Below are 23313 nucleotides of genomic sequence, written 5' to 3' on the forward strand. Positions count from 1 at the left end.
GAATAAATTCTGCAAAGGCACAGAGTTAAGAAAGTGTGATGTGCTCAAGGAACACAGAGTATGGCTGAAACACAGAAATGGGCTGAAGAGCATGGTGACGAGAGAAAGAGGAGGGACTGGATCATAATATAGAGCCTTTAAGTCATGTTAGAGAGTTTGGGCTCGTCCTAAGATAGTAACAACCCATTGAAAGGTTGTAAACAGGGATCAAAGGCTCATTTTAAAACCATTACCCTGCCTGCAATATGGAGAAAGAGTAGAAGAGGACAGACATGATGGCTGGAAGATGAGTTAGCAGTTAAAATAATCCAGATAAGAGGAGATAGTATTGGCATAAATTTAGTGTTCTTCTAGAAGTTGGTTTGGAAATGTGGACTGAATCAAGAGATATCTGGGAGTTAGAGTGTTTATAGTTGAAGGGGAGCAAGAAATCAAGTGTTGGATTATTTTTTTCCCCATGTATGAGTTGCAGTAAATCACTGGCGTTAATTACTAAAGAGTAGGTGTGTTTTTTTCCTTCTCTTTGTGTTTAGTTTTAACTTTTCTTGAAGATAAGACACTTCTGTCCACTTTTCCTCCAGCCTAAGAGGCTTTGATGAGCAGATGTTCCTGTTTAGGGACTTTCTTTCGGTCCTCAGAGCAAGCAGAAGTTGCTCTTTCTTTGCCTATCAATCATTGAAGATTTTCATAGCTTAAGAGCGTATTTCCGTAAATTTAGGGGGAAAATATTTGATGGCAGTAAGATTTTAGAAGATCATCCAGTAACAAAATTATTTTCTTGAATTCAGTAATATAGCTTTTCAGATACAAAGAAAGTTTTGGGTTTTTTTAAGCTTTCCAGAGTGCTTTAAGGATTCCATGATTCACATAAATCTGTTCTGTAGAGAAGAAAAATTTATGATTTGATTTTTTTTTAAACATTTGTATTAGAAGGGAAGTGTAGTCTAATTTATGAACTTTGAAAAAGATATTTGACCTGTAGAAAGTTTCTGTTCAACTTTTGCTTTTTGAAATTCTTTCTTTTTATAGTTCAAGTTTCTAAGTCTCTGAAAGAGCGATTAGGTGTGTCAGCTGGTCCCAATAATGAGGAAGCAACTGGTAAGTAAAGCCTAAGACCAGGTTCTGGTATTTTCTCCTTGCCGTAAGAATCTTTGCCTTTTCTCTGATTTACCTATTGCAGTTAGGTTAGGGCCTGTGTTTTTTTGTGGTTCTGTTTTTTTTTTTTTTTTTTTTTCTTTTTTTAAGTAATAGGTTACTCACTGGTATGAATTCCTTTTTTCTACTTATAGATGGCAAAATGAATATTCATCATAGCATTAATTGTAGAAAATCAGGAACAACCTAAATATCCAACAAAAATGGTTTATATAAAATTATCGTAGTTATGTGCTAAAATAATTGCTATCATGAAGAGTCATATTCTGAACAATACTAACATGGAAAAGTCAAATTGCATTGTCAAATAGAAAGTCAAATAGAAAGGTTACAAAAGAACACATGTACCACTTTTGACCTTTTGGTTTATTTAAGAATCTTTTTTTTAAAGAAGTTTATTTTATCATAGGCACTTATTTTCAGGAGAAACATCCATATGTATGAGATGATTCCAGTTCTGTAAAGATATGACTGTGTGCCTTAAAATCCTCCAAAAACATACCAAAATATTAATATTTGTTTTATCTGGATATTAAGACTTTAGATAACTTAAATTTTCTTGTTTATATTCTTCCTATACTATAATTTTTAAACTTTTAAAATTAGGAATTAAAACTACATAAGCATGTATATAAGTACAATTTAAGGAATGATAAAATGAACATGTATGTACTCAACCATCCATCTTTTTTTAATGCATTGCTGGATTTACTTTGAGGCTTTTTGTGTAGGATTTAACAAAAATTTTACAACTATATTTATGAGTAGTATTAGCCTTCTTGGTTACTTTTCTTTTTTCCTATCATCATAAAAAGGAAATCTAATGTCGGGCGTTCTTACACTTTTGTAGACAACCTGAATGTATTATTCAGAATTTTTAGGATTTTCTCTTTATCTCTCCCACATACGCTGTAAGTTCACTATTGTGGATCTAAACATGGATCTTTTTTGCTCATTTTTCCCAGTATTCAGTGGGCCCTTTGAATCTAAGAACTTGTAAAGGGTCAGGTAGTAAATACTTTAGGCTTTGCAGTCTGCAATGTCACAGCTACTCAACTCTGCCATTGTGTTGTGAAAGCTGCTATATGCCTATGCATGCAATATGTAAATGAATGAGTGTGGTTGTGTTCCTGCAAAACCTTATTTACAATATTTACAAAATTAGGTGGTGGCCAGATTTGGCCCATGGGCTAAAGTTTGCCTGCCCTGTTCTAGAGAGCTGATTTTGGGCCAGCCGATTTTTCCTTTTCTCACAGCGTGATTTTAGGCTACTCTGGAGTTTCTAATTTAATTCTTCAATGTTGTTGTTTTTCCATAGTTGTAAGTACCTGGCCTGGGTTTCCTCTGTGGTTCTAAAGGCCTTTTCCCCAAGTTGTCCTCTATCCTGACTGAGAGACTTGATTTATGTCTGGCTAAGAGGAGAGAGTGTGTTAAAAGGCAGTTTATGTGGATTGCAGGTGGGAAGGCTGGGGACCCACACAGTTGCTACAGTAAGAAAGACTTCATATATTTTCAGAGTGGAAGTAACTTTTTTGCTATTTTAGTTTGGCTTTTTTTTTCTTTTTTTCTTTTTTTGAGATGAGTAGCAAATAAGCCTCAAGGCTGTTTACTTTTCTGCCTCTTTCCTTCCACTTGTCATGCTCTTCTCTCCAGCCCGGATGTCCTCATAATGTGCTCTACTTGAGCAGACTCTCCTCTTTTTAGGGGAGCACTTCTCAGGAGAAGGTCATGACTGACCCAGCTGTTCTATAGGCAGTCCTTACATTTCTACTCTAAGGTTATGTCAGAGCCCACTATTTTTTTCATATTAGTTGACCCAAGTTTGGTAGTTTCTTTGACTCTATTGGGAAGAACAGATCTCGTACCTACAGTTTTAACTATTCTTTTTCCATTTTTCTATAAATTCAAACATCTGCTTTCTGCTTCAGAAATTCTTCAAGATTTATGCTTTGCCAGTGGCATCTTTGTTTTTCATTTCTACTGTGGTTTTATTTTTAATGTTTTTCTCGATCATTTTGGTGAAATTTTGGTAGGAGAGGAAAATAGGGTAACCATGATACCAGTCATATTGTACTTTCTTGGAGTTATAATTTTGAGATCAGTCTGTCATCTTGGGATGGAAGAATTTACAATTTTTATTTAAAAACTTAAATAATTCAGTGAGTGCGTGCTTCCCTTTGTAATAGGAACTGTACTAAAATAGTACAGGTAACAATATAGTCACTGTTCTTACGAAGTTTTTAGTATGGTTGGAGATACAGGCAATTACAGTGCTTTTTGTTCAGTGCTGTGATCAGAGACACAAACCAGATTGGAGGATATCAGGTTCTAAGCTGACTTCAGTTAAAACTAAACCAGGCAGCAAGAGAAATGAGACCAATAGGGACTATTCCAAGTAGAGGGGACAGTATACTCAAAGGTTCAGAAAGTGAGACAGAGCACTGTACGTTTAAGATTTTGAAAGGATATTTTTTTGTTTTAATCTTTCATTAAAAGCTGTTATTCAGTGATTAGTTATATATGTGTTTAATCTCTAAATTATTTTTGTTTATTCCACATCACTTCATTATTTCTTTTCTTAGTCTTTCAATAATGAGAATGATCCTATCTGTCAAGTGTGAAGTTTGCTCTTTAGTTTAGACTGATGTAGAATGATGAGTGTATCATTAAAAATAGCTCTTCAATGGCCGGGCGTGGTGGCTCACGCCTGTAATCCTAGCTCTGGGAGGCCGAGGCGGGTGGATCGCTCGAGGTCAGGAGTTCGAGACCAGCCTGAGCAAGAGTGAGACCCCGTCTCTACTAAAAATAGAAAGAAATTATCTGGCCAACTAAAAATATATATACAAAAAAATTAGCCGGGCATGGTGGCTCATGCCTGTAGTCCCAGCTACTTGGGAGGCTGAGGCAGTAGGATCGCTTAAGCTCAGGAGTCTGAGGTTGCTGTGAGCTAGGCTGATGCCACGGCACTCACTCTAGCCCGGGCAACAAAGTGAGACTCTGTCTCAAAAAAAAAATAAAAAAAAAAAATAAAAATAAAAATAAAAATAAAATAAAAAAATAAAAATAAAAAAAAAAAATAAATAAAAATAGCTCTTCAGTGACATGTCAGTCTCTGGGCCTTTCTCATTTTTTTCCCCTATCTTGTTGCCTGTTTGACCTTCTTTTTCATCCTTTAAATATTGCTTAAAGATCACTTCCTCTGCAAAGTTTTCCTTAACCAGTTCCTAGACAAGAATTGGTATTCTTGCTATATGCTCCTATATATATATTTCGTTTGTCAGAGCAGCTGTCATTACCATACTTTGTTCTTGCTTGTCTCATTATTGATCTGTCTGTTAGACCATAAACTACATATTTCTAACAGTGTCCGGCACATATTTATATCCATGAGTAAATGGAAGAATTTATTGATAAGATTTATGATGACAGATTTCTCTAACTAGTAAATGGTTTTCAGGTTCCTCAAGAATACACTTCTGAATAGAAATATAAATCACCAATTTTTGCCTCCTCAGAGTTTTCTTTGAGGGCCACTACCTGAAACATGCAGTAATCTAAATTTGAGATCGAAATTTAATGTTACATTTTTTATTATTTTAATTGCCTGCCTAAATGATACCTCTCAAGTCATTAAGAGATGAACTCCAAGTACAATGTCATGTTTTTCCCCCATTAAAACAGAGAGAGTTAATAAAGTTGGTGAGATCCACGTGAAGACATTAGAAGAAATTCTTCTTGAAAGAGCCAGTCAAAAACATGGAGAATTGCAAACTAAACTCAAAACAGAAGGACCTTCAAAAGCTGATGATACTACTTCAGGAACAAGAAGTTCTTCCACTATCCGAATCAAAACCTTCTCTGAGGTCCTGGCTGAAAAAAAACATCGGCAGCAGGAAGCAGAAAGACAAAAAAGCAAAAAGGATGCAACTTGCATCAAGCTAAAGAGTGACAGTGAAATTAAAAAAGCAGTGGTTTTGCCACCCATAGTTGCCACAAGCAAAGGACAATCAGAGGAGCCTGCAGGTAGAACGAAGTCTATGCAGGAGGTGCACATCAAGACACTGGAGGAAATTAAACTGGAGAAGGCACTGAGGGTGCAGCAGAGCTCTGAGAGCAGCACCAGCTCCCAGCCTCAGCACGAAGTCAACCCAGGGGCAAGGCGGTTGCTCCGCATCACCAAAAGAACAGGTAACAAGAAAGCTTCATCTATAGTACCACTTCCCTAAATAATGTTCCAAAGGAGTGTTCCATGGGATCTTCCTGGGAGTTCTTTGACAACTTTTCTTTACTCAGATAACTTTTTTGTTTTTTTTTTGAGACAGAGTCTTGCTCTGTCACCTGGGCTAGAGTGCTGTGGAGTCAGCATAGCTCACAGCAACCTCAAACTCCTGGGCTCAAGCGATCCTCCTGCCTCAGCCTCCCGAGTAGCTGGGACTACAGGTGCGCACCACCACACCCGGCTAATTTTTTCTATTTTTAGTAGAGACAGATCTCACTCTCTTGCTCAAGCTGGTCTTGAACTCCTGAAGTGATCCTCCTACCTCGGCCTCCCAGAGTGCTAGGATTATAGGCGTGAGCCACCATGCCCAGCCTACTCAGATAACTTTTAAAACTACTGAATTAAATGAAGTTAAGCTGTTTCTTTACAGCAGCACTATATAGACATTTGCTATTTTAATGTGCATTTTTAGACTTTATATAAGGACCAATAGGATTCATCTATAATTTTATTTGTCCAATAAAGTTTCGTTTAACTTCATCTGTCATGAAGGTGCAGCCTAAATGAAATAAATAATGATGTCTTTAATGTGACTATAGGAATGAAAGAAGAGAAGAAACTTCAGGAAGGAAGTGAAGTTGCTTCTCAGAGCAGTTTTCCTAGAACAGAAGCCAAAGAGGTGAGTTTATTTTAAGATCATCATATGGTTTTGTCCATGACAAACAAAGGCTAGGTGTGCTTTTCAGTTTTACCTTACATAAATTTCTATTTAACACTTCACTGATACATTAGTAAACAGTCTTTTCTATAAATTTTTTTTTTTTTAATTTGAGACAGGGTCACACCCTGTTGCCTAGGCTAGTGTAATGGCATCATCACAGCTCACTGCAGCCTCCAATCCTCCTGCCTCAGCCTCCTGAGTAGCTGGGACTACAGGTGTGCACCACCACACCTGGCTAATTTTTTAATTTTTCATAGAGATAGGGTCTCAGTATGTTGCTCAGGCTGGCCTCAAGTGATCCTCCCGCCTCAACCTCCCAAAATGCTAGGGTTACAGGCATGAGTTGCCATGCCTGGCCTATACTTAAAAAAAATTTTTAAGAGCGTTTCCTATAGTTCTATGTATGTTAGTATTTTCTGCTCTTAAAAAGTTTTTTTAATTGGTTATTAATATTTTTTACAGTTTCCCCCCTGCCTTTGAAAGTAATGTTCTACACCACACAAAACTTGGAAATTTTTATTTTTCAGAAGAATGAACAAACTCTATAATTCTGTATAACCCAGATATAACACCACCATTGGTTTTTTTCATGGATTTCTTCAAGAGCTTTATATATATATATATATGTATGAATGTGAGTTTGTTTAATGTTTAGAACATAATAGAGAACTCTGCAGTGTATCATTTTGCAGCCTGCTTTAACTTTACCATATTAATTCAAGACATTTGCTTTTACCAACCACATAATATTCTGTTACATGAATAGAATCTGTTTCTGGACATATAGATTTGTTTTTACACAATTGTAAATAATAAATATCTTTGTACATAAATATTTCTGCAAGTGTCTATTTAGGAGTCATTAGTATTTGATTTAGAGTCATGGTTTTATAGCCTATACAGTCTGGGTTTTTTATTTTTCCACACATCTTTAATCTTTCGTTTGTAGAAGGGTATTGTCTACTTAGTATCAAGTAAAGAGTTTTTCTCTCAGATTCTGGATCATGTCAAACTCTGCTTAACTTAGCTGTTAGCCTGATACTTTATAAATAATAATTACTGTATAGGTTATTAGAGTTATTAGGTTTTCATTCTGTCATTTAAATTTATCCACAGGCTTCAGACGAGACCACAGGAATTGACATTGCTAAAATTCAAGTCAAGAGATGTGAGACCATGAGAGAGAAGCACATGCAGAAACAGCAGGAGAGGGGAGCCTTACAGAAGGAAAAGTCAGTCTTGACACCCCTTCGGGGAGATGTAGCCTCTTGCAATACCCAAGTGGCAGAAAAACCGGTGCTCAGTGCTGTGCCGGCCATCACACGGCACCACCTGCCCAAGCGGCTCCCCACAAAGTCATCCCAGAAGCTGGAGATAGAAACCTCAGAAATTGGAGACTCAATATTAAATGTGAAATGTGCAGCACAGACCTTGGAAAAAAGGGGCAAAGGTGAGTGTTTTTTACACTGTGTCTTGCTTTAGGATATTAAAATTACCAAGTTTTAAAAACTCCCTGGCAACAGTTGGGTTGAATTTCATTTGCCTGGTGGATAGTAATACTTCTGAAACTATTATACAAAGACAAAACTAGAGTTCCTTTCTCAGAATTTAAAACTGCTATTTAAAAAGCTTTGTCTAGGCCGGGCGCGGTGGCTCATGCCTGTAATCCTAGCACTCTGGGAGGCCGAGGTGGGAGGATCGCTCGAGGGCAGGAGTTCGAGACCAGCCTCAACAAGAGCGAGACCCCGTCTCTACTAAAAATAGAAAGAAATTATCTGGCCAACTAAAATATATATATAGAAAAAATTAGCCGGGCATGGTGGCGCATGCCTGTAGTCCCAGCTGCTGGAGAGACTGAGGCAGTAGGATTGCTTAAGCCCAGGAGTTTGAGGTTGCTGTGAGCTGGGCTGACGCCACAGCACTCACTTTAGCCCGGGCAACACAGCAAGACTCTGTCTCAAAAAAAATAAAAATAAAAATAAAAAAATGAAAAGCTTTGTCTAAAACTTTGTGTGGTGCATGTTTCCTCTGGTTTTAAAGAAGAAAAACAAAATAGAAGAACAGTGACAAATTCAAGAGGCATTGAAAGGGGTCATTTGAGTATCTGTATCTACATGGTGACCATCTGCAGTACAAATTACATATGGATCATTTTCAGGGTTTTTTCAAATTATTTGTGGTATTTCTAGTACTGAAAGGTTTTTGCTATTTTATTCTGTGTTATCCTCCGTATAAAAGAGAGTTTTTCTGGCTGTTAATCAGATATTTTCTGTCCCTTGTAGTTAAACCCAAAGTAAATGTGAAGCCATCTGTGGTTAAAGTTGTGTCATCCCCCAAATTGGCCCCAAAACGCAAGGCAGTGGAGGTACATCCTGCTGTCATTGCAGCTGTGAAGCCCCTCAGCTCCAGCAGTGTCCTACAGGAAAGCCCGGCCAAAAAAGCAGCTGTGGTAAGAAGTAGATCCACTTCTGTGGTGCTTTATTTTGTGTGGTAGGTAAGCAGAAAAGATTAGCTCTCTAGCTCTCTATGTATAACACTTCATGGCATTTCCTAGCTTTTTAGTTGTTTGCGTTGTTACTGTGTTTTACATTTACAAGTAGATACTTGTGAAGTGGCAGGACAGGATTTTTTAAAGGGTAATTTTTGGGTGACAAGATACTTTGTTTATTTGTACGTTCAACCTTTAGATTATTGATTCTTGGGTTCCTAGGCTTAAATTATGATAGCCATCTTTTTAAGAAGGCAGCAAAAGAAAGTGAATATACTCAAATAAAAAAGGCTGACTCTCCCACTGAATGACTTTACCCTTCCTTTCATAGGCTGTTGTCCCAGTCCTCTCTGAGGACAAATCAGTCACTGTGCCTGAGGCAGAAAAACCTAGAGACAGGTAATACTTTGCAGTTCTTTCTAACCAAACTCCAGGCCATTGTTACTGCTTATGCTCTCTAGAGAATAACACTGATAAATAACTTTTAACCATTTAACCATATCTAAATAAATCTGCTTGACTTCAAATTAATTGCAACAAAGCATGAAAATTCAAAGTTGCTGTTCTCCTGTGGTGCCACTGTTTATATTTTGCCTGTATTATCTAAAAGATATTTTTAATACCTGGCTGAATTCTACTTTAAATTATAAAAATGCTTGGTCCCAAACTAGTAAAGAATTCTTTCTTTATGTATGTCCCCAGAAACAACCTTTTGCTAACTCTGTGTCCCTGAGCCTAGGTGATTCAGGCAACTGTTGAAAAGGGGCAGTTTTCTAATAATCTTATTTTTTTCCTACAGTCTTACACTGCCTCCAACCCAGTCTTCTTCAGATCTCTCTCCCCCAGAAGTGTCTGGCCCCTCCTCATCCCAGATGGCCACAAAAACTCGCCGACTCAGCTCTGCCTCAACAGGAAAGCCCCCACTCTCTGTGGAGGATGATTTTGAGAAACTAATTTGGGAAATTTCAGGAGGCAAATTAGAAGCTGAGATCGACCTGGATCCTGGGAAGGATGAAGATGACCTTTTGCTTGAACTGTCCGAAATGATTGACAGCTGAAGGTGGGAGTGAGAACACTTAAAAAAAAAAAAAAAAAAAACTCGCCAAAAAACTGGACTTAGTTTCATCTATTATAACATTTATCTGAGACGATCATTTCTTTAGTCTAGAATTTGCCCCATATCAGAAGTATACCTCTAAATTATCTGTATGTGTCCTGGATTCCTGGGGTCAGGTTTTTAAAGTCACTCGATAACCATTTTGTCCATTTGATGCCATTGTTTAGCATCTTTGAGAAAAAAGTTCTGTCATACCCTTTTCTCCACAAAAAAGAGACTGAGAAGGAGATCTAAGTGAAAGGGTGCAAGAGAACTTAGTGACTCCTTGAGGTGTTTGTCAGTTTTGGCTTTTTCCCTGTTTGTTGTATTCTTTCTTTTATGTATTGTCTTAATGTACTTAATATTTACCTGAGTTTGAAATGGATGAAGACAGCTGCTACCATTAAGGACCAAATTTCATGCTACCACTAAACAAAAAAACCCCACTCAGTGTGTGTTAAATTGTATGTCTTTTTAAAGGTAATTGGAGAGTCAACTAAGCTTTAAAGAAGGCTGAGCAGCTCAGGAAACCTATAAAATGGACATAACTCTTTGGACCTGATTTTGATGCTTCTGCTGCTCTGTTAGCCTCTGAAGAGCAATATCTAATTTATTATTACTGTAATTTTTTAAGGCTTTAAAGTGCCTCAGGGGTCCCCTGAAACTAATTTTCTATTTCTGGGACTCTCTGGATTCATCAGAAGAGAGATGGTGATGTGGTTAGAAGAATTTTTTTTTTAGTATGAAAATTGTCCCTTCTTTTCAGTACTTGCCTCCTACTGGCAGTGAATTGTCACAGGGATAAAAATTGATTAATTTTTTATTTCTAATTCTCCCAGCAAACTCCTTGCCTAGTATATTTATTTGGTGCCCTTTAACTACCTGAGGGACAAAAATGGACTCATTTGAACTGCCAGTATTTATCTTTGGACCATAGCAGTACACTGAATTGTACTGTAGCAGGGTTATTGAGATGCTCCGGGGGTGTATTGTATACCTGCCAGTTTTCTTCATTTCTGAATGGAATTTTCTTTTCCTGATGTTAGTCTCCTTCACCTCAAGGTTTAGACTTGTGAAGGAACAAGCATGATGAGGATAATAGTCTTAAAGGAGACATTGTACATAATCAGAAGGAGGAGGAAAGAAGGACTTGTCCATTTTGATATTTTGCTGTAGGTGGCCAGTTTTGTTTCTCATAGGGAAATCTGACCCACCTGTCATGTTGGCTCCTAAGGAACTGCTGTTGTAAGCGGCTCATCAAGAGTTGAACTTCATGTAGCCTTGTTGGGAATATGGAAAAGGAAGAAAGCCACAGGACTGCCCGTTCAGTCTTGGGAAGACCCAGATGATTCTGCACAAGCAAGAATGACTTGAAATTTATGTATAGACACACCTCTACCAATCCATCTTCAGCTGACTGAATGTTGTATGATAGCCCTTCTCCAAAGCAGGGGTGGAATGTTCTGGTTTCACCACAGATTTTCTACTCATTTCATTTTTGGAATCAGCTTACAGATTCCAGGTCCCTTTTGTATATAAACTTTATTCTTTTGCTTTTTTAAAAATAATTTTGTTTCATATTTAAAGCACTTGTATTAGTCAATGATTCATGTTCAGCACTATTTGAACCATTTGCCCTTACAGAAAGAGAAGTACTTATTTGTGTTTTAAATAAAACTGGTGTAGGAATGTCTTCGTTGTGAATTAAGTAATCTTATATCACTTTAGGTTCGGATCCACCTTGACAAGAGGCCCCAGTCAGAATGTTGTTGGCCTTTTGTGTAAGTGCCCCAATTTCACAGGTATTATTTGGCTTTAGAAACCTTTCATAAGGACGTATTGCCAAACTTATCCACAAATGAGCTGAGTTTTAGCTACATGTGCTTTTTTAGGTAAGATACTTAGTCCTTATCATTGTAACTCAAGTGATGCTGTTAATTTTTTTAAAAGAGGGAAGGTTTAAAAGCAATGGTTAGAGTCAACATTTTAGAATTTTCAAGCATTGAGCCAGGCGTGGTGGCTGGTACCTTGTACCTTGTAATCCCAGCTACTGAGGAGGCTGAGGCCAGAGTATTGCTTGAGGCCAGGAATTTAAGACTAGCCTGGGCAACATAGCAAGACTCCATCTCTAATTTCCAAGCATGAAGGTATTTTTTAATTGTTATAAGAATATATATAAACTTATTAGCTACCAAAAAACATAGATTTTTCCTATTAGTAATCTAAAAGCAGTCCCAACAAGTTGAATCAACTTTTCACAGAAAGCAAAACAATTGTATGTTTAGTTTTGAGTGGTTTTCAATTTTAGTAGTAATAAAAGGGCCCAAATGTTGCAGTTTGGCCATAGCCAGAAATACCAGGATAGTTTCACAACTCATATATTTTATCTCCATATGAATGACTCCTAGAGTTCTGACTTTAACCCTAAATCACAGTAGATCCTCTCATGTGGCCAGAACATAGAATGGTTAATTATGTTTTCATCTCAACCAGTCTTTGAAACTACCATAGAGATAAGACTGATGTTTAATAATTACAGTTGCAAGAACAAAGCTTGATCTATATTGATCAAAGTTCTATGGTCCTTTTCTAAAATTGTAGCTTCATTTTGCTAGAGTAACTGCAATTCCTTCAAATATTTGGTTTGAATTTGACAGTTTAGCAACAGGCAATACATGGTCTCCAGTTGTAACTGCTTAAGAGGTAACACTTTTAAAGAAGCTAACTTATTGAGTACTTATGTACCTTTAATTCACATACTCATTGACACTAATCCTGCACTACATTGAAAGATCACTACCTTATTCTCCACTGTAGTTTCAAGGTCACTCTGTTCAAAGTATATATTCTTATGTGCCATTGGGTCTGATAAATTCAACTTTTGATTCAAGAATTCTTTTTTTAAATCTGACGTTATGAAGCTGCTTAATAAATCTTTGAAAGTGCCCATAACCCAGACATCAGACAGCATAATTAAGTCTCCAAACTAATTTATAAAATATTAGTGCATAAGCACAAAGAAAATACTTGACCATTTTCTTAGCAATATACAATAAAATGAGTCTAAAGAAATAATGACCCTAAATAAGAATAATCCAGGATTTAATTTTATATTAAAGTTAATTTAGGATTCAGATTTATTGAGTGGGCTTATGACTCAGCTGTTTAGATTTGGTTGGATTTAACTGCTGAAGTGTTGCAGAGTCAGAATCTATGCTGATAAGCAAAAAGCAATGAATTACAACTTGGTATTGTGTGTTCTTGGGTTTTTTGATCTTAACACATTGACTGCCACAGTAGAAAAAAATTTTTCCCTTGGGGCCATGATGTTTTATTATGAAAACAGAATAAAAACTTCAAAAACAAAATGATCCTTTCTAATTTAATGAAAGATTTGTTACCGTTTTCTGTGCGTGAGTTCTATGCAACTTGACAAGTATTTCAAGCAGCTCGTGTGAGTTATATACGCTTCATGAGGCACCGGGCTCATGTGGCAGTTAATGTGTTAAACTGATTTGTCCTCAAGTAGAATTGAAGGAACAGTCTATATAGCTAAATGTAAGGGTAAATGGAGCCAAAAACCTGATTCTGAAAAAGGCAGAGAAGGACTAATGTTCAATAAAAAGACTGCTATAATCTGTCATGGGATTAAGAGAAAAGAAAAAAAAGACCCCTATTTGTTGAATAAATATATGAGATAGGGAATTGGGTGGATCAAGAACACTCAAAAGTAGGAGAAAATTTTAGGGGAGAGGAGAAGCAAAACGGAAGGAACCCTTACCTGATAGGTATACATGGCTAATGAAGTTTGGATTGGGCGAGGTGGCTCATGCCTGTAATCCTAGCACTCTGGGAGGCCAAGGTGGGTGGATCATTTGAGCTCAGGAGTTCAAGACCAGCCTGAGCAAGATCAAGACCCTGTCTCTACTAAAAATAGAAAGAAATTAGTTGAACAACTAAAAATATATAGAAAAAATTAGCCGGGTATGGTGGCGCATGCCTGTAGTCCCAGCTACTTGGGAGGCTGAGGCAGTAGGATCACTTGAGCCCAGGAGTTTGAGGTTGCTGTGAGCTAGGCTGATGCCACGGCACTGTAGCCTGGGCAACAGAGCAAGACTCTTTCTCCAAAAATAAATAAATAAATAAATAATCTTGAAGAAGTTGCATAGCATGGTACTCTATGAATATGCAACAATTTATCTAGTCTCTATTGATAGACATTTAGGTTGCTTCCTGTCTTCGTATTTTAAACAATGCTGCAATGATTACATCATATTTTACATGTGAGTTTATCTGGAGGATAAATACCTAGAAGTAGAGTTTAATAATGTACATTACCACCACTTTTTGATCTTTGCCAATCTAATGGGGGAAACTATTTCAGTGTAGTTTCGTTTGCATCTTTTCATGTTTAAAGACCATTCCTATTTCCTTTGCTACAAACTGTCCACAACCATTGCCAATTTTAATTTTGGGCCTTTGTGTCAGATTAAAAATGGCTGCAAATTCTTTAACACACCTCTCATCAAGAGGTGGGTTCTATTTTTCAAGCTCTTAAATCTGGCCTGGATGTGAACACTATACAGTACTAATTCCGGGCCTGGCCTTTAAGAGCACTAGTAGCTTCAAGCCAGGCATGATGGCACATGCCTGTAATCTCAGTTACTTGGGAGACTGAAGGAGGAGGATCACTTGTGCCCAGGAGTTCACGACCAGCCTGGGCAGCTCATTGAGACCTTGTCTCAAAAACAAAAACAAATAACCAAACAAAAAAAAAGAGTACTGGTACATTAAGCCTTGGCTTCTTAGAGCCTGGGCCCCCATATAAGAAAGTGTACTACCCTGCTAGAGAGGCCATGTGGCAAGGGCTGAGGGCCAAGGCTACATACATAGGGATGAAGGACCTAACCAAGGCCAGTCTTCCAAAGATACATCCCATGGCCTTAGATATGTCTTCTGGAGCAGAAGAATCACTCAGCTGCGAACCTGCTCAAATCCCTGACCCACAAAATCAAGAATTATAACAAAATGGTGGTTGTTTTAAGCTACTGAGTTTTGGAATATTTCTTTTACAGCAATAGAGAACCAGAACAGCATTCTTTATAAGCATTAATTTTATATATTAGTAAAATTATCCATTTGATATAATGCAACATTATATTTTTCCCAGATCTTTTGACTTTGTTTATTGTGGTCATTTTGTAGTCATGCAAAACTTTATCATTTTTATGTAGTTGAATTTATCATCCTTTTTCTCCTAAAAACCAGCTACAGAATACAAATGAGGAAAAGATACAACTTTTAAGAACAAGAGAGAGGAAATATCTAGGATTAAACATGAGAAATTCACAAAGTTTATAATGAAGAAAACCAAAAACTTCCGAAAGATTCAAAGGAAAGTTTGAACAAATTGAAAGACACCATGTACTTAGATTTAAAAAACTAATTCTGGGACCAAGCACGGTGGCTCATGCCTGTAATCCTAGTACTTTGGGAAGCTGAGGCAGGAGGATCATTTGAGGCCAGGAGTTTGAAGTTGCAGTGAGCTATGATGACGCTACTGCACTCTAGAGGGCAACAAAGCGAGACCCTGTCTCTAAAAAAACCAACCAACCAAACAAACAAACAAAAAACCCCAACTAATTGTAACTTATACTAGAGTTTAATGTAATTGCAATAAAAATTCCAAAAGTATTTTTAAAAAATTAGGCTGATTCTAAAGTATGAAAAATAAACTAGGAAAATTCTACCTACTTATAGTCCTACTAAATAAAATCATTACAAAGCTACAATGCTTGTAACTGATACTGGTTGATAGACATACGGATCAACTGAACAAAATATAAACACACACACAATACATACACACATACACTTTGTATATTACAAATGTGGCACTTTAAATGGGGAACAATGGATTATTTTTTTGTAGTGGTAATGGAAAACTGGTTAGCCATCTAGAGATTATAAAGATGAATCAGCCAGATGGATCAAAGTTTTAAATGTAAAAAGCAAAACCATTTTAAAAAATTAAAGAAATCACACAGTACTTCTGATGAATTGTATCAGATAAATGATTGGTTATAGAAATCAATTCACAAAAGTTTAAGCATCCTGACTTCATAAACAGATAGGAAATGCAAAAACAAGTAGTTAAGCATCTCTGCATCTGAGATGGGATAGGTTTACCAGTGTACACTATACATGCTGTCTTTGAAGTTAGCAAATCTGTCTCTGTGCACATGACACTCTATCGGGTTTGGGTGGGGAATTTTTTCTTTTTTTTAATAGTCAGGGTCTCACTGTGTTGCCCAGACTAGAGTGCAATGGCTATTCACAGTCTGCTTGAGCCAGACTCAAACTTCTGGGCGCAAGGGATCCTCCTGCCTCAGGAAAAATTTTTTCAAAGACATACTTATCCCATGTGTTTTCTAGCTTTTTGTAGTTTAAAAATCACTTTTGGCCAGGCGCAGTGGCTCACGCCTGTAATCCTAGCACTCTGGGAGGCTGAGGCTAGAGGATCGCTTGAGGTCAGGAGTTCGAGACCAGCCTGAGCAAGAGCGAGATCCTGTCTCTACTAAGAATAGAAAAAAATCAGCCAGTCAACTAAAAATAGAAACAAAAAATTAGCCAGGCCTGGTGACTCACACTTGTAGTCCCAGCTACTCAGGAGGGTGGGGCAGGAGGATCACTTGGGCCCAGGAGTTTGAGGTTGCTGTGAGCTAGGCCCACACCAGGGCATTCACTCTAGCCCAGGCAACAAAGTGAGGCTGTCTCAAAAAAAAAAAAAATCACTTTCATCTCAGTACCTTTATGATGGCTGGCATTAACATTATCCCCATTAAACAGAAGACCTCAGTTAAGCAAAGGTTGATTCGGCCATCTGTCCTAAGCGGTGTTCCCTTAGGCAAGTCTTTTTCATTTTGAGCTTCAGTTTCCTCATCTATAAAATGGGCTTTCCAATTAAGTGAAATTTCTGCCAGGCCACAAGCCATGGCATAATGGAAATAGGTTTTGGGGTCAGGAACACCTAAGAATTTCAACACAGCACTCACTACTGTGCTACCCAGGGAAGGATGATACATTCTAACACCGAGGCTTTAATGTATACACACGTAGAGTATTAGTTCACTGAGTCTTTAATCCCCTGAGGAAGGTACATCTTAATCTCCACTTTGGAAACAACTAAGCCAAGACACCGAGAGGCTGAGCGAGCCGGATTTGCGCTCAGCAAGCAGATTTCGGCGACCTCCCGGTGGATCAGCACCCTCGGTTGCCCCCTTAACAATGATCCTTCGCAAGGTGCTGAGAGTTGACTCGGTAACTGCAGCAAACCACGGCGTCCGGCTTTGGAATTCAGACCGCCCTGGCTGCGTGCCAGACGTGGAAGGCCTGGCGTGTGGGATTCTCGCTGCCTGCCCTTTCCACCGCAGTGCTGCTATCAGGCCCAAATTCCAGGAAAACAGGCCTCAGGGAAAGCACTCAATTAAGTCATTGTACAGACAGATATACGCAACGAGATGATCTGGGCTCATTAAAGCCAACTCATAAAATGAAGGCACAGCGGCATGCCTCCCTCAACGGCCGCCATGCCGAGGCCCCTCGGCGCCTCCTCCCGCCTCCCTCCAGGTGTCGCTGTAGGATCCCCCCAGGTTCCAAAGTGCCGTAGCCTCATTTGGCCTCCCCCGGATGCTATGAAGCACAGAGAAAAGCGGCTTCCTGGCTAGAGAGGCATTTTCCTGGAGCCGCCCAGGTCTCCGTGTAACGACCAAGCACTTCCGCTTCCGGTTCTTTATTCCGGAAGTTGCCTTCGGAGGTAGCGTGCGGGTCAGTGTGGTCTTTGTGAGACTCCGCCATGGCGTACCGTGGCCAGGGCCAGAAAGTGCAGAAGGTGATGGTGCAGCCCATCGTATCCTACGCGGGATGTCGGGACCGGGATGTCGGGTGCGAAGGCGCAGGCTGAGAGCCGACCCGAGGGAGCGCAGTGCGGACCCACATCCCATGAGCCCCCGGGGCGACCGAGACGGGGAGAAAGCGCGGGCAGTGCAAGACCCGGTGACGGGCGGGAGGTGGGCTTGGGCGGCCCTGCGGTGGGGCGTGTAGGAATGGAGGGGCGAGCGGAAGTAAGACGACTTTAGGTACTCAGTGAAAGCGGGAGTTAACGGTCTTGGGCATGAGGAAGATGTCGGCAAAAGGAAAAACTCCAGGAGAGTCAGGGTTCCTAGGGGACCCCTGATAAATGCCCATTTGGGCACTTGTCCTTGCGTAGGCACCAGATCTTCCGTTCAGAAGATAAAAGTGAGATGTGGGTAGATTCGAAAGTTTCAGGGAGCTGAGTCTGTGTATGCTACTTTTGAACTTTTTCCTTAACCGCTGTGGCGCAGAACCTCATCTTCAGATATTTACAAAATGTGAGTAAATTAATTGCTTCGCAACTATTTTTTAAGCAACAAATGAATTTATCTGGTTATTTGTGTCAACTTCCCTGACCACTGTGTTCTACAGTTAAAAAATAGATCAAACAAGAGATTGGAGGGATAATTAAGGGGAAAGATGGAGGGAAAGCTCAAATGGTGTGTATTCATGCCAATTCCAAGCATACAAAGAATTGTGTAGTCATTACTTTGCAAAATCAGAACTATTAATTTCAGAAAGTATATCTTTGCACACATGACATGGTGTTTGAGCATTTGATATTTTGTTAGGAGTGATTTTGGCCAGAACATTGGAACCTTTTCCCCTTTGTACCCTGTAAGATGAAACGTTGGAAGAAAAACTCAATCAACTTAAACCACGTGAAAAGGTGGTATATTTATTACCTGTGGGAAAGTTTGAATTTGGAAAAGACACTAAAAAAGAAAGAGGGGAGGGGTAGATTGAGAGCTTTGTGGCAGCTGCTTTTCCCTGGGGAGGTTTTTAACAACTTAAATTTTAGAGTGGGACAAACAGCATCATTGAAAAACAGATTAGGCTGGTCACGGTGGCTCACACGTGTAATCCTAGCACTCTGGGAGGCCGAGGCGGGCGGATCATTTCAGCTCAGGAGTTCAAGACCAGCCTGAGCAAGAGCGAGACCCCGTCTCTTCTAAAAAAAAAAAATAGAAAGAAATTAGCTGGACAATTAAAAACATATAGATAAAAATATTAGCGGGGCATGGTAGTGCATGCCTGTAGTCCCAGCTACTTGGGAGGCTGAGGCAGGAGGATTGCTCAAGCCCAGGAGTTTGAGGTTGCTGTGAGCTAGGCTGACGCCACGGCACTCTAGCCTGGACAACAGAGCGAGACTCTGTCTCGAAAAAAAGATTTAATTTTAAACCGTTATAATTTTTAACAACCAGAATTGATTGCCAGGTATGTGACATGGAAAACTGAGAACCTAAAGAAGTTTCTGTTTTGGAGCTGGATTTTGCTATAGGAAATAAGAAAGAACTCCTTGATCATTAGAAATTACTGGTTTGTGCTATACTGTCATCAATTTTCACTCTAAATGTATTGAGACTAGAAGTAAGAAATACCATTAAGTCTTAAGGTCACAGGAAAATTATTAGCTTGGACAGTCCCAATATGGCATTTGTTAAATGAAAATGTTTGTTGGCAACTAACTGTTTTTGGTTAACAATTCTTAGACATGGGTGGACTTAAAACTCTTGACTTATATTCATTAAAAGTTTTTTTTTATGAGTCGTATTTCTCTATCGTTTGATGAAAGTGATTCAATTTTGTTTACTTTTTTAAAAAATTCTCCATTTTTATGACCATTTCAGAGATCCCGGATTCAGGTGTGGCTCTATGAGCAAGTGAATATGCGGATAGAGGGCTGTATCATTGTGAGTACCCGGGCTATTTTTATCTCAGAGCAGCTCATTCTAGAAAAAGATTTCACAGAAAATGGTTAGCCAGAACAGTGTACAAAAAGTCAAAGATCCAACTCACAGAATGTTTTTCAGGGCCCACGAATTTAGCCTTTTCATTGTTCTAGTTGATACGGAGTAGGTAATTCAAAAAAGAGAGGGAAAATTAACTTTTAAAAGTCATTTGAGCCAGGTGTGCTAAAGAGAGGGAAAATTAACTTTTAAAAGTCATTTGAGCCAGGTGTGCTAGTACATGCCTTGTAGTCCCAGCTGCTCCAGAGAATGAGGCAGGAAGATGACTTGAGCAAGACTTCCAGGATAGCAGGATACGCTCAGTAGTAATATTTTAAAGAAAGATAAAATATGGCTATAAGTATTATGTTAGGACACTTTAGTATTTCATTTAGACTCCAGAAATTCCATCAGTAATCTCCTCTTTCCCATTTACCAGTTGGAAAACAAGTGTAGTAGGTAATGGTGTTTGTGGGGAACATGGGGAGTGCAGTGGTAGAAGGTAATTCATATATGTACACACATATTCTATATTGGGCAGGTTATAAAAGAAAGAGAGAATGGCTTATTGGCATATCTAATGAAATCCTAAATCCAAAAGGTTGAAGAAGTAATTTGGACTACATTCTAGTTTTCTTTGTTATTTAAAAGGAGGCTTCAGGTGGGACACAGTGTTTCAGCTAAAAGATGTGTAGAGGTGAATTTCTAAAGTTGTCATTTGTGTGTCTAGATGGGCGTACTCATTTAGAGTGATTTGGATGTGATGTTACTTGAAGATGACAGTCAATTGGCTTATTTTTCTAGGGTTTTGATGAGTATATGAACCTTGTATTAGATGATGCAGAAGAGATTCATTCTAAAACAAAGTCAAGAAAACAACTGGGTAAGAATACAGATGGTTTTACAGAAATGTTTATTCACTTGTAGAATTGAATGACTTGCAACTCACTTCTTGTTTAAATTTAGTTTGCATTGAGAAGTTATTAGTTGGGGGAGTAGAACACTTTTGAAGTCACCCTCTGCCACCTACTCTTCACCCCACTCCATTTCTGCTACTCTCTGCATCCAGACAGCTCTCACCAAGGTCACCAGAGGTGACCACCAAAGGCCAATGGTGTTAAATCTAATGGTCAGTATTAGTTTTCATTTTATTTAATTCTAAACAGCATTTAGCACTTTGGCCACTCCCTCCTTAAACCACTTTGTTTCCTTGTCTGAGTTGGGGGTGAGAAAAGTGATTTTTGTCTTTCGTTCCCTCAATACTAATCAACACGGAAGACTTCTGTGACCAGGTGTGTGGCAGTGTTTTCCCTGTACACGAAGCAGGCAATCAGTTCTGCATCTGATACCAGCTGGGTGTCCTCTCATTCTGCCTGGAGATAGCATCAGATCCCACAGGTTGAGGGCGTCCATTCCCCTGAGACTTCCCCCCATGCCATTCAGAAGCTCCAGGTGGTTTTACCTATGCGTCTGAGTGGCTATAAATTGGGGTTCCCTCGGCTCCTTTCCTGGGTTTGACTAATTTGCTAGAGCAGGTCACAGAACTCAGAGAAACACATTTACTGGTTTATTATAAAGGATGTTACAAAGGACACAAATGAAGAGATTCATAGAACAAGGCATGTGGGAAAGAATGCGGAGCTTTCATGCCCTCTCAGGCAGGCCAGCCTCCAGGAATTTTCCTTTTGGGTTTATATGGAGGCTTCATTACATGGGGATGACTAATTAAACCATTGGCCATTGGTGATTGACTTAACCTTCAGCCTCTTCTGCTCCCCCAAGGTTGGGGGGTGGAGCTGAAAGTCACAATCCTCTAATCATACCTTGGTCCTTCCAGTGACCAGGTGGCCAGCCCCCATTCTGAAGCTATGTAGGAGTTGCTGACCATCAGTCAACTCATTAGCATACAAAAATATCACTTTGGAGAGTCTGAGGATATTTGGAGTTGTGTGCCAGGTTATTTTACAGGTCACAGTTCTGTGATACACTTGGGTTTTCATTTGTGATTATTTCTTTTCAGATTTTTGTATATTCATTCTTTGAGACCCAGCCATTAAATGTTTGAGTTGCTTAAGACTTGGTTCTAGGCTGTCCTCTCACTAAGTATTGTCTAACTAGGTACTCAAGACTACAACTTCAGTTACCATCTGCGTATTGACTCCCAAATTTATACTGTAGCCCAGACCCCTCCTTTAAGCCTATTCAGCATTTCTACATGAATGTTTTAGAGGCTCCTCAAAGTTAGCGTATCAGAAACCAAACTGAATTCCCATTCACATTGTTTAGAGCTATTTTAGTATTTCCTGCCTTACTGAGTGGCACCAATTTCTTTTTAATTTACTAATTTCTCTGCAACTACCTCATCCCCCTCCATTTGCTCTCCAGGCTTCTGTCTTCTTTTAAAAACACCAGTCTGACCACGTCAACCCTTTTCTTGAAGTTCGTCAGGAACTTGCTTTGCTCTTAGGATAAAAAAAAACCTCCCTCACTTCATCTTGTATTACTCTGCCTCATTTTCAGAGCTTTAGCCACACTTACCTTCTTTTCAGTTCTTTGAATCTGCACATTTGCCCCATGATATAACTTTGTTTATGTTATTCCCTGTGTCTTTAGAACTCAGATCAAATAGCACTTCCTCTAAGAAGCCCAGAGTTTAATTGGTTTCTGCTGGGGGTGGAGTAGGGGAAGGCAGGGTATGATGTGCTCTCTGAGTTTGTAGTTAAACATTTATCGGAGGGATTTTAGCAATGTCTCTCCCCTAAGACCAGATGCTCCATAAATGCATGAGTCATGTCTTGCTTGGTCCCTATTCGGTCAGTGTATTTTTTCCAGACCCTGAGGATTTTCTTGAACCTATACTAGATATGTGGAAAGTAGATTTTGAGAAGTGATGTGATGTTTTGTTTTGCTGCTTCCTGCTTAGGCTATTTTACTGAAAGCCTGAGTTTTTTAAGTTTAAAGATGTCTTGCCAGGAAGGGCAAACTTAGTCTTGTTGAGGTCATCTTATTTGTAAATTATTTGCCAAGTGTTGAGTTCCCATGGTAGTATTGATCTTGTAGAGTAGATTTAATTTTATGTGTAGAAGCCTGGGAAAGTAAACCAGTTTGAATCACTGTTGGAGTTGATTTACATTTCTTCAACTATTCTACCAATGAACACCAGTGTTCCTAAAGATGCTTATAGATATTTCTCAGGAAAAAAGTGTTCTCTTAAATAAGCTTGGGAAGTGTTAAGTAAAAGAAACTCAGCATTGAGAAATGTTGGGTTAGGCCTATTCAGTTGTCTTAGTCAGTAGAAACATCTTTTTTCATAAAATAACATCTGGTTTTATTAGGGTATTGTTGCATATACTCTAATAGAGCCAGAAAGCCTTTCAATAAATGGGCTCTTAAAAATGTTCACATATCTTCATGAGAGAGAAGGCATTTTCACAATACTGTTCAAAAACTGGGTACAAAATTCTGAGGTTAAAAGATAATTATACATCCAAGGGTGTGGCTGTTAATAAGAGTTTTTTGTTTGTTTTTTTGTTACAGGTCGGATCATGCTAAAAGGAGATAATATTACTCTGCTACAAAGTGTCTCCAACTAGAAATGATCAGTGAAGTGAGAAATTGTTGAGATGGCAATACTGTGTTTTTAGGTGTACTTTGTTGGGCATATAGTTCTAAAACATTTGTTCATGTTGTTTTGATTACCCTTACATTATTTCAGAATGACAATAAATGCTGCAGGATTGTTTTTATTAAAAAAATTTATGTTGCCTCTTT

At 38.8% G+C, this 23313-nt stretch overlaps 2 protein-coding genes across 11 annotated transcripts in view; both read left to right on the forward strand.

Moving 5' to 3' along the window:
- The window catches only part of ZC3H11A (zinc finger CCCH-type containing 11A), a 37815-nt gene extending 26443 nt beyond the window's left edge, over positions 1–11372 (forward strand). For 9 of the 10 annotated variants that reach the window (XM_045536304.1, XM_045536300.1, XM_045536302.1 and 6 more), the window contains 7 exons: positions 1030–1098; positions 4837–5343; positions 5974–6053; positions 7212–7545; positions 8378–8544; positions 8915–8982; positions 9383–11372. In XM_045536304.1, the coding sequence (XP_045392260.1) occupies positions 1030–1098; positions 4837–5343; positions 5974–6053; positions 7212–7545; positions 8378–8544; positions 8915–8982; positions 9383–9641 (1484 nt within the window). In that variant the 3' untranslated portion in view covers positions 9642–11372. The remainder of the gene's footprint in view (positions 1–1029; positions 1099–4836; positions 5344–5973; positions 6054–7211; positions 7546–8377; positions 8545–8914; positions 8983–9382) is intronic. The other variant, XM_045536305.1, reaches the window with a different exon arrangement.
- A 6083-nt stretch (positions 11373–17455) lies between these two features.
- Positions 17456–23297, forward strand: SNRPE (small nuclear ribonucleoprotein polypeptide E). Its single transcript, XM_045536084.1, has 5 exons — positions 17456–17588; positions 18064–18090; positions 19444–19506; positions 20347–20425; positions 23080–23297. Exons 1-5 carry the CDS (start codon positions 17535–17537, stop codon positions 23133–23135), a joined length of 279 nt encoding a protein of 92 aa, XP_045392040.1. The 5' UTR covers positions 17456–17534; the 3' UTR covers positions 23136–23297.
- Positions 23298–23313: the final 16 nt, after the last annotated feature.

The sequence above is a fragment of the Lemur catta genome, chromosome 23 (genome assembly GCF_020740605.2).
Source record: "Lemur catta isolate mLemCat1 chromosome 23, mLemCat1.pri, whole genome shotgun sequence".
Taxonomy (NCBI): Eukaryota; Metazoa; Chordata; class Mammalia; order Primates; family Lemuridae; genus Lemur; species Lemur catta.

Bases quoted from the DNA above. Each gene is read 5' to 3' on its own strand.
- SNRPE (XM_045536084.1), top strand. From the start codon at position 17,535: ATGGCGTACCGTGGCCAGGGCCAGAAAGTGCAGAAGGTGATGGTGCAG. The intron at 19,507-20,346 runs GTGAGTACCCGG...TTATTTTTCTAG, and splicing joins GGATAGAGGGCTGTATCATT to GGTTTTGATGAGTATATGAA. The intron at 20,426-23,079 runs GTAAGAATACAG...TTTTTGTTACAG, and splicing joins AAAGTCAAGAAAACAACTGG to GTCGGATCATGCTAAAAGGA.